We start from the raw sequence: 11043 nt of genomic DNA on the forward strand, positions 1-11043 counted from the left end.
AGGTTTCTTTGTTATAAATCAATGAGGTGTAGGGCTGTAGTGAGTAGAATGAAACCATGAGTCTTTCAAAAAAAAAATTTACCTGTTTCTGACTGCTGTGATAATTGAAACCCCGACCCTGAAAATTTTCTTCCTTGCATTAAGTAGAAGGTTTCCAACCTGTGGACTATGGACCATGGAAAGCCATAAAGTTATTGTTAGGATTCCAGGAGTTCACATATAAAACATCATCAAGGCTACTCAGGTAGCAAAATAGTTCCTTCCCAGCATACTGAGAGTCCTGAAGATGGAGTCATAGGCTATGAGATCAAATGCTATAGGCTATGAGATCAAATGCTAACTCTATCTGTGTTATCTGAATAATATTGACAATTCATTTACTTTTCTAACCCTCATCTGTAAAATGGGCAGACAGGACCTAATTCATTTTTCTGAGGTCTCATTCAGTTCATGTGCTATAATCACATGTAGTTCTATTTTTCAAATATTTTAATTGCCCTTATAATGAATAAAATAAAATTTTATTTAATAGCATGATAGAAATAAAAGAAGCTGTTTTTAGAATGCTTTTTTCTCAATCAGTGGGCAATAATCATATAGTTGTGATCATGGTGGATCTTTGCAAAAATTTATTACTTAACTGGGGTTCTCATACTTGAAAACTGTAGAGACCACTGAGTTGAGACACTGCCTCTAGAAGACTCCATTTCAAAGAAAAGAGTGTGTGTGGGGGGGGAGAGGGAGAGAGAGAGAGAGAGAGAGAGAGAGAGAGAGAGAGAGAGAGAGAGAGAGAGAGAGAGAGAGAGAGAGAGAGAGAAACACAGAGAGCAAACACATTAGAATTTAATCATAGGACTTAACATTTGAATCCCAATTTTGCTGTTTACAATAAATAAATCTTAAATAAATCATTGAGGTTTCATGGATTAGTTAATTAACAAAACAAAGCAAAAGAAACCAACAAACCCAAAACATCAACCAAGAAGAGAAACATATTGGTGAAGGGTTTACTATAGGCCAAATACTTATGAATTGCTGGGTTCATGAAATAATCTAGGACTGTGACCCTTTCCACCAAAGCTTAGGGTGGTCTTTGAACACGCAGTCTTTTATTGGGTTTTCCAGCTTGGTAGGCTCTGCCAGAGACTGTGCCTGGAAGCTGTTGCTTTTCAGAGACTATAGTCAATTTCAGACATGATGAAAATTCAAAAGATTTTTAAAAAAGAATGTAGAAAATGACATTTATACTTTTTTAAAAAATAAGAAATATTAAAAAGCAGCACAACCCTTCTGAGAATAATGTATTAACTCTGAAAACTCTGAGTCTTGAACTAAGTTGGGGTTTCAATACAGCAGACCACTCCCTGACCTACCTCCACATCACTGTGGTGGTGTCTCCTGGCCCCCCATCTTGACTGGTCTGATGTGCTCTACCTCCGCTCTGTCACAACCTATTCTACTCCCAGGTATACGATTCTTTGGTGTAATTAGTGGGGCAGGTGATCCTGTTGGACTTTGGGAATGACATGAGGTTTTGTCCTTTTACAGACAACAGTATAAATGCATGGAGAGTCATTAAAGATGTTACAAACACACATACATACACCTTACTGGAAGATTTCCAAAGTCTCATTTCTAATTAGCCAGTTGTGCTCCCCAGTTTCTGTGCTCTGAGACTTATACCCTAGAGGTAATGGCCAAAAGTGTGCTGACAATGGTTAAATGGAATGTAAGATCTTTCAGTTTCAGTTAATAGAGACTTTTTGTCTATACTTACAATCATCGATTTTAGATCTAGGAGGGACCTGAGAGATCATCTAGCACAATCCCTTCTTTTGTTTGACCATTCATCTTTATTACTATATTTAATTGATCAGTAGAAGCATGGCAAAATACAACTCCAATCCAATCCAATGCAGTCAAGTTTTACTAAGACCTAAGGAAATAGCTTCTGTTCCCAAGAACAGAAGCTGGGAGGATAAAAAGTAACATAAAAGAAAAACAAATCTTCAAAAAAGAAGATAAAACACAAACTAAACCTAGACAAAACAATATTCAAAAAGTGATTCTATAGCAACTTTATTTGTAATGACAAAGATATACTGGAAACTAACAGGGCTATCCATTAATTGGAAAATAGTTGAATATGTTGTGGCACATAAATCAGATTATTACTATTATGCTGTAAGAAATGAATGATTTCAAAGATTCATAGAAAGACTTGAATGAACTGACACAGAGTGAAGTCAGAAGAACCAGAAGGACAATTTATAGTATAATATCATTATTATAAAAAGCATATTTTAAAGACATTATAAATTGATGAAGGAAATGAATAATCATGAGAATAATTTATAAAATGACAAAAATGTAAAAACAAACAACTTCAAAAAGTAAAAGAACATTATATGGTCAATACGATAATCATTTGTGATTTGAGAAGAACTGATGGTGAAACACTGTATCTATTCCAGAGATGAAATACTATGTTCTTGACAGATTTTGGGTCATTATGCTTTCTTGTTACAAAAAGCTTATTTTTCTTTTCTTCTTTTCCCAATGAGAATCAGGGGGAAAGGTAAAGAAAATAGATTTCCATTAATTTTTTAAAAAATAGCTAACTGAATGGGTATTATAGATTGAAATATTGAAATCACTTTCAGATGAAATCATTGTATTTTTAGTTTTATTTAATGATTTTATTATGATACTTCTCATGAAGAAGGAATAATCTGTATTTTAATATTAAATTATGATATCAATAAGTTTTAAAGTGAGTATAAATTAATATATTTGTAACCCTATACATCTGTCATTTGCTAAATATTCATATGATCATTGACTAAAAGGAGTAAAAGATTTCTAAATCAGTGCTAATGAAGATAGAATAACAGTCACCTATATACATTTTTACTGCTGCCTAATGTGATATTAATCTACAGAATTGTGATCAGTGGGTAGAAGGTCTTTCAGTTTTCTGTCTTCAATCTGTCTCTCTTCATAAGAATCTTCCTATTGTTCTTTCTGCTCCTCATAATTTCTTAAAATCCTGTAATATCCATTATCAATGAATCCTCTTGTACTAGAGATGCATAACTGGAATTTTTTGGCTCTTGAAGGTCTTCTCCAAGTTCAGCTGCAATGTTTGCATAGATGAGCAAACTTGAAAGAGAGATATAATAACTTGACCAAAGTTATGAGGTTAGAAAGGGCAAAGAGAATTTTAGCCTAAATCCAGTGTATTTTCCTCTGTGTCACTGATACTCTCTATATTCATATGAATGAATGAGTGGGTAAGTGAATTAATAAATGAAAAGCATTTGTTATGTGGCTACTTTGTGTGAGTCACATCATTAGTCTCCAGGAATACAAATGTCAAAGTCTCTGATCTTAAAGAATTTGCATTATCATAAAGAAAAAAATGTTTTTTAGAGAATCACAGAAATGATGAATGGAACAATTTTAAAACTGGAAGGATCTCAGATATCATCTGAGGTTCTTCTTTTTTGAAGATTGATTTTTATTAATACATTTAATTTTAAATTGCATGACAAATAGAAGCATATCAAGACATGCACAACTGCCAATCTATTCTAATCCAATATAACAAGTCTTTGCTAAGCTCCTAAGCATTTATTGGATTGCTATTACCGAAAGAAGTGGATTGGGAAGGGAAAGGAGTTTGAGTTGTATACATCTGGAATCAATATAGTGAACACATACCTCTCTACTGTGCATAGATATAATGCAAGGTCTGGGACTGGTCACTGATCACACTCATGTACATGTTGAAGGGAGAATATATATGTATATTATATATTTATACATATCATATGCATATATCCATACATACACATATTCATATTCACACTAAAATTGCTTGGGGCAACTAGGTGATTCAGTGGATAGAATGTCAGACGTGGAGTCAAGAAGACCCAAGTTCAAATCCAGTCTCAGATCCTTGCTAGCTCTGTGACCTGAGGCAAATCACTCATTCCTGTTTGCCTCAGTTTCCTCATCTATAACAAGAACCAGAGAAGGAAATGATGAACCATTCCAGAATCTCTGTCAAGAAAATCCCATTGGGGGTCATAAAGCATTGGAGATGACTGAAATGACTGAATAGCAATATATACATGCTTATACACACACACACGCATTTAAGTCACATAGATATTTACATATCAGAGGAAGGACTTAAATCCAAATCTTCTGAACACTGAGGCTAGCTCTTTACCACTGGGTCTCTTTGGTTATATTGCTTAATTTATTCAACATTCCCCAGTGATCATGCATAGAGGTTTGCATCTGTTTCTGTTTTTATTTTCTTATTTGTTTTTATAAGCAGGTTACCAGAATAATTACTTATCCATATAAGACTTTTTTCTATCAATAATATCCATAGGAGACAGTTTTTGTAGGGTAATTAATGGGTCACAGGGCATACATTATTGTATAATTCTATATTGATTTACAAAATTATTTACCCAATTTTGAGCTCAACAATATGAATTTTTTTCTTTTCCACTCTCTCGTTTTATGTTTTATAATATTTTGTTACTTTAGTCAATTTTATTATTTTGTCTATTCAATAAATGATTATTCATATTAGGCAATTGTAAAGAATAGTTTATTTGCTTTCCTCATTATTTATATTTTTGAAATTATTCTCAGTCATATATATATATTTTTTCAACTGGTTATAGTTAACTTTTGTTTCCCTTTTCAAGAAATGCTTTTTTATATAATTTGATAATTTATCTAATAGAAAATTATTCTTTCCCAGATTCATTTAAATTGTTTCCTTGGAGATTTGAGAAAACACACTTTTTTTTCAGAGATCTCAAAAGCAAAGGTTTTTTCAATATCCATAAATTATGAATGCATTGCTTCAAGTTGCACAATTCAATCTGAACTGATTAGAATTTCTTCCACTATCCTAATTTGTGAGAAATGTGCCTTTCTAGTCTTCTCTAATGTTTTCTACTATGTGAATTTTTACATTCATAGTATTGGTTCATTTAAATTTATTGTCTTTTCAGATCATCTCAACTTTTAATGATTTCTCCCTCTTGAAATTAAATTTTGTATTATTGAATAGCATACTGTCTTGAACAGAGTAGGTATTTAACAGGTTTATTTAATTGAATTTAATTTATCTCAACTGAATTATTGTTGTATGTGGTGTAAATTACTTGCATATTCCTTTTTGATATATTTGAGTGAATTAAATTAGAATTCCTTTCTCATATATACAGCATACTATTGATGTGTATTCTTTTATTTTTCCACTAATACCAATAGGAGCCATTCTTTCATTGTTTTCTAAAAAGATGGCATTAAGACTAATTTGTTTTTCACATTTCTCCTGGAAGATCAACAATGTTACCCATCCAGCTTCAGTTTTTTTTCTGAACCTTTTGCTGAATAAATAATTTCTTTTCCTATGAGTTGTATACCAATTTATTGAACTTTAAACTATTGTAGAAATTTGGTCTTAAATATTTTTATTTAATTTATTTCACCAATCTACTTTTCAATTTCTAAAAAGCAGTGTAAACTGTCTTTGATGATCACTGATTCATATTTCAATTTGGAATGTGGCAGTGAAATTTCCTTCCATCCCAATTTTTCCACAATTTTTTTGATATTATTCCACAAATTTTATCTAATTCTACTAATAATACCACCATTATTTTGATCGTTAGAACATTAAATCTCAAGTTTAATATATATTCCAATTTAGCTATACTAGCATAACTTAACCATGTACATTGCATACCTCTTCAATGATTTGGTTCCACAATCAGCAAACAATTATTAAGCACCTGCTATTTACTAAGCATTGTGCTATTAAAATTCTTCAATTATTTCTTTTTTGGGGGGACAGTTGTATCCATATAATGTCTTCATATTTCTTGTTAGGTTAATTCACTGACCTTCCAATAAATTTTATTGTAATTTTATTTGGTAATTGTTTGAAATGGTAGTTACCAATTTTTCTAAGGTTTTGTTAGTGAGTCAGTATGCTGTAGTGGAGAAAATACTTCACAGATTCAGTTAAACCTGGGTTCAGTTCCTACCCGTAATTCACATTGTTTGATACTGGGCAAATCATTTAACCAGTCTGTGTTTTAGGCAGCTCTCTAAGACTAGGTCACAGAAATGACACTAACCTGCATGAGAAGAGAGAATTTCCTCACTCTACTATTGAAATCTCAGGCTCAGTAATTTTTAGTAATCACAAGAATGGACATTTTTTCCTTCATATTTAATGTATAAAAGCTTCTATTCTTTTCACTAGAAGTCAGGGAAACCTACCTGATTCAGGCAACTTTCTAGGTGTGGACCCCAAACCAAATCATTGAAATTCTTTCAACCTCCTAGTTTTTAATTTTTCTGTCTTTGTCTCATCTTTTCCTAATTTGAGTGCTGACATAAGATTTTTCTTGAGTAGAATATAATCTTTATCTCATTTGATATAGTAATACTGACTTGTTCTTTATATGTCAAGGGAATTTCTTCACCATGAGTTTCCTACACCAGTGGAATCATAGGAACTGATGAAAAAAATTAACTTAGCCTAGGATGACTCTGTCTTCTACCCAAGACAAGTACCACATGCCTGAAGACACTAATATAGATTGTACTTTGTATTTAACTTGGATGTCTTAAAGACTAACTCAATGGGTAAGACAAAGAGAACCTCAATTGAGGTTAATTAATTGAGATAATTATCTGTCAAAAAATTTTGGCTGGAGCAGCTTGGTGACGCAAGGGATAGAGCACTGGCCCTGGAGTCAGGAGGACCTGAGTTCAAATTCGGACACAGACAATTAATAATCCAGCTGTGTGACCTTGGGCAAGCTAATAATAAATAAAAAAATTTAAAAGATATATACATATATATATATATATATATATATTTACCTCCCTCTACTCCCATAATTCCCATCCCTCAATCTGAATCAGAATCTGAGTTTGAAGCCTAAATTTTTTATCACAAGGACTTATACACACATGCCTAAGAGGACTTTACTCCGTTTGCATTCAGATTTTAAACGTAATCTGTGATTCAAAGTCCAAGCTCTGAGTTTGCAACACTTGGATTCAATCTTGAGTGATTTCTACACAGTCAAACTCATTGGTTTGAGTTTCTTTACCTCTTTTCCCAAAGAAAATTAGGATATGCCTGACCTCTAGCTCGCTACAAAAAGGAAAACGGTTCTTCAGTTGCCAGGCTAGTATTCAGGCTAATGAGACTTTGAATGTAAGTCAAGTTTCATTTAAGATAAATACTAACAATAAAATATCTCATTCCATTCCATCTTGCTACACTCCAATCAAATTGGATTATTTGCTGTTCCTTGTACCTGATATTTTGTCCAGAGCTATGCTTTCTCATGTATAAATCAGCATACTATTGATTTCTATATTTTTATTTCTATTTTTCCACTAATACCAATGGGGGCCTGATATATACTCTCTCAGTTTACCTCTTAGAATCTCTGTCTCCTTTCAAAATTCAAATCCAAGTCATCTCTTCATGTAAGGCCTTTCCATATTCCACCAGCTGATTGATTCCTCTTGAAATATTGTGTGTAATGTCTATTTAATATGTGTGTACAAACTATTTGTATATATATATATGTGTGTGTGTGTGTGTATGTGTGTGTGTGTGTGTGTGTCCCTGATAGAATATAAGGTCTCTGAGGACAGGAACTGCTTGGTTTTCCTCTTTGTATTTTTGGATCTAATAGAGTTCTTAATACAGCAAGTTTTTTTTTATTAATTCTTATTGATTGATTAATCGGTCCAGATTTCCTCCAATGAGCTCAGTAGCTATGGGTCCAGTTTTTGGTTTACTCCTCTTCATCTGGGCCTGATTTATAAGTGTAATTGCTTCCCCAGATGAATACATGATTATGTTATTTTATCCCAAGGTAACTCTGTGTAATTCATCTCCTTTTCGATCTTTTCTTACTCTTTAAATCCCTAGTCACTTGAATCAGAGGTACCTTTGTGATTCTAAGTCACTTCTAATTTACAGGTTATCGGTTTCTTCATCCACAAAGTGAAGTTTTATGAGATAACTCCCTCCAATTCTATGACCCTCTTTTGCAAATGAGGTGACATGATATCATAGGTATGGACATTTCCTCCTTTGGAGAGTATCATAACCCTTCTATAGCTTCTCATTCCATTCAGTCAATCCTGCCCTCTAAATTGTCCAAATAAAATCATCCCAAGCTGTTGTCTATCTTTCTCTAGTCCTGTAAATATCCCAGGGCTTCTAACATTATATCGAAGCTGCCTGTCTATTTTTTGTCACTCTTTTTACATATGTAACCAGTCTATTTCCCCATCACATGTGTGCTCAATGATGAATTTTATGCTGAATTTCATGAACAGCTTATCATTAGTAATATACTGCAGACCACTTGTTTCTATCCTATTTTTATTCATTAGTCAGTGGTCACCTGCAATTTTGATTCTTCTATGTATCATGATTCTCATGGGAAAAATATTGATGTCAAAGAGAAAGATGGCTTTCTCTTTAAGGGAGCATGCATTGGAAGCACTGTGTGGTGGAGTCTTCAAAATCTATGTGATCTCATTATTAGGGGAATTATTTCCATAGTGGTGCTTGTAACTCATTAATCATTGCCCAGTCAGGGGGCTCTTGAGGCCATATAATCAGGTTAGAATTTTTAATATCAGGGACTTTAACCTTGGGGTCCATAGACATCAAAGGAATCTGTGGATAAATTTAAGGGGGTCCTGAGAAACCCAACCACTGATTTGTTACCTATGATCCCACTGCAGGACTGTCTCATCTCCTTTTCAGGTCATTGTTGTCTTGGATGATGATATTTTGGTTGCTTCTTTTTATCCTTAAATTGCTTGGGGACACTCCAAATAGGATACTAAGTCTGGAATCAGGAAGACTTAATTTCAAATTTGGCCTCATTCATTTACTACCTATGTGATCCTAGGCAAGTCACTTAACGTGCCTGCTTTAGCTTCCTTATTTCTAAAATGAGGACAGTAACAATAGTACCTGCATTTTAGGGTTGCTATGAGGGTCAAAAGATACATGTAAAGTGCTTTGGAAAAGCCCATTTTTATTATAGTTCTTTTAAAAATTACAGAGCATCCCAAATGATTTACGGGAAGTAATGATCCATAGAGCTGTCCATAAATACTTCAAAGAGTGTGGCACAAATATTAACACAGGAAGAAAAATCAAACAAATGAATGAAGAATTCCTTTGGTCTAGACTATGGAATATAATTGAATAGACTAAAATTATAGTTAATATGGACAAATTTGGTAAATGTATAAGTAATTGTGCCCTAAATGAATAGAATTATTTTATTTTAGGAAATTATTTACTGCTTTTAATAAATCTCATTTGGCCTTAAACAAAACCCATGTTTTTAAAGTCAATATTATGAGTGAGAATATATTTTTTTTAATCATGATGCCTCATAATCTGCAAAAAATAAAATCTGAGTAGAGGCTACTACATATTCTCAAATCCTAATTTTACACACTCTTTAATGATAGTATAAAAACACACATAATGAAGTTTTTTGTGTTCTCCTAGTCCAGAAAAGGTAATTGAGGATTTACTCCCAGGTAGTTTTGGGACACAGGTTCTAACTTGCTAAAAGAGAAAGTTTCTATGAGAACCTTTTCTTCTGTAGGACCTTTTTTAGAGCAGCTTTGATTTCACTGTTTCTCAGGCTGTAGATGAGGGGATTCAGCAAGGGAATCACCACCGAATAGAACACAGAAACAACTTTGTCTCGACTTAGAGAGTAGCTGGAGCTAGGTCGGAGATACATGAAGAGGGCGGTTCCATAGAGAAGGGTAACTACGGTTAAGTGGGAGCCACAAGTGTTGAAGGCTTTGTATCTGCCTTCAATAGAAGTGATCTTCAGGACAGCAGCAACGATATAACCATACGAGATGAGGAGGATGAAGAAAGATGTTCCCCCAACAGCAACCACCACGAGGAAATTAATCATCTGACTTAGAAAGGTATCTGAACAGGAGAGAGCTAGAACTGGGGGAAGATCACAAAAAAAGTGATTGATAAGGTTAGGACCACAGAAGTAGAGATGAAATATGGAGCTTGTTTGGATTAGGGAGCTCAGGAAACCACCCAAATAAGCTCCAGCTACCATTTTGATGCAGAGGTCTTGGGCCATGATGGCTGTGTAAAGCAGTGGGTTAGAGATGGCAGCATAGCGGTCGTATGCCATGGCAGCCAGGAGGCAGCACTCAGTTAAGCCTGTGCCAACAAAGAAAAAAAACTGGGTGGCACAGCCCACAAAAGAGATGGCCTTCTGTGCCTTGAAGAAGTCTGAAAGCATCTTGGGGGCCACAGAGGAGGAGTAGCAAATATCTATAAAGGACAGGTTGCTGAGAAAGAAGTACATGGGTGTATGGAGATGGGAGTCAATTTTGATCAGGATTATAAGACTCAAGTTCCAGGCCAAAGTCACCAGATAAATTACCAAGAATGTCACAAAGAGTAAGACTTGTAGTTCTGGATGGTCTGAGAATCCCAAGAGAAAGAACATGGTTACTGATGTGCCATTCTTTTCCTTGGCTGTGTACATGTTCCCCAGGAACTACAAAAATAGAAAGCCTCCTAGGACAATGATGAACCAGATCACAGGTGCTTTCAAGGATGTGGTTGGGGTACTTGCTGAGATTTATATTCTTCCAGTTCCATATGAAGTATTGTTGGGCATTCTCTTCTCTTTTTATGATGACATTTTTTCCCATTGAGTAGGGGAGAAGAAAATCACACTGATATAAGCCAAGTCTATATGATTGTAAGTAAATTAGAGGTACATAGGCAAGTAGTTGAAAGTTACATTAAAGGTGATCTAATCCAATTCCATCATTTTGCATATATTATAATGAGATCCAAATAAACAATCTCTGATTCATTCAATTAATTTAAAGTTGGGCACAGATGGGCAAAGGGAAAAGTGTTTTAGGGTTTTATCAAATGACAGCTAGTAA

General features: G+C 34.1%; 1 protein-coding gene across 1 annotated transcript; it reads right to left on the bottom strand.

Annotated features, from left to right (window-relative positions):
- Window positions 1-9686: 9686 nt before the first annotated feature.
- On the bottom strand, window positions 9687-10631 carry OR5A1 (olfactory receptor family 5 subfamily A member 1). The gene has a single exon (XM_074227656.1). It carries the CDS (start codon window positions 10629-10631, stop codon window positions 9687-9689), a length of 945 nt encoding a protein of 314 aa, XP_074083757.1.
- Between the last annotated feature and the right edge of the window lie 412 nt (window positions 10632-11043).

Source organism: Macrotis lagotis, chromosome 3, assembly GCF_037893015.1.
Source record: "Macrotis lagotis isolate mMagLag1 chromosome 3, bilby.v1.9.chrom.fasta, whole genome shotgun sequence".
In the NCBI taxonomy this organism is placed as follows: domain Eukaryota; kingdom Metazoa; phylum Chordata; class Mammalia; order Peramelemorphia; family Peramelidae; genus Macrotis; species Macrotis lagotis.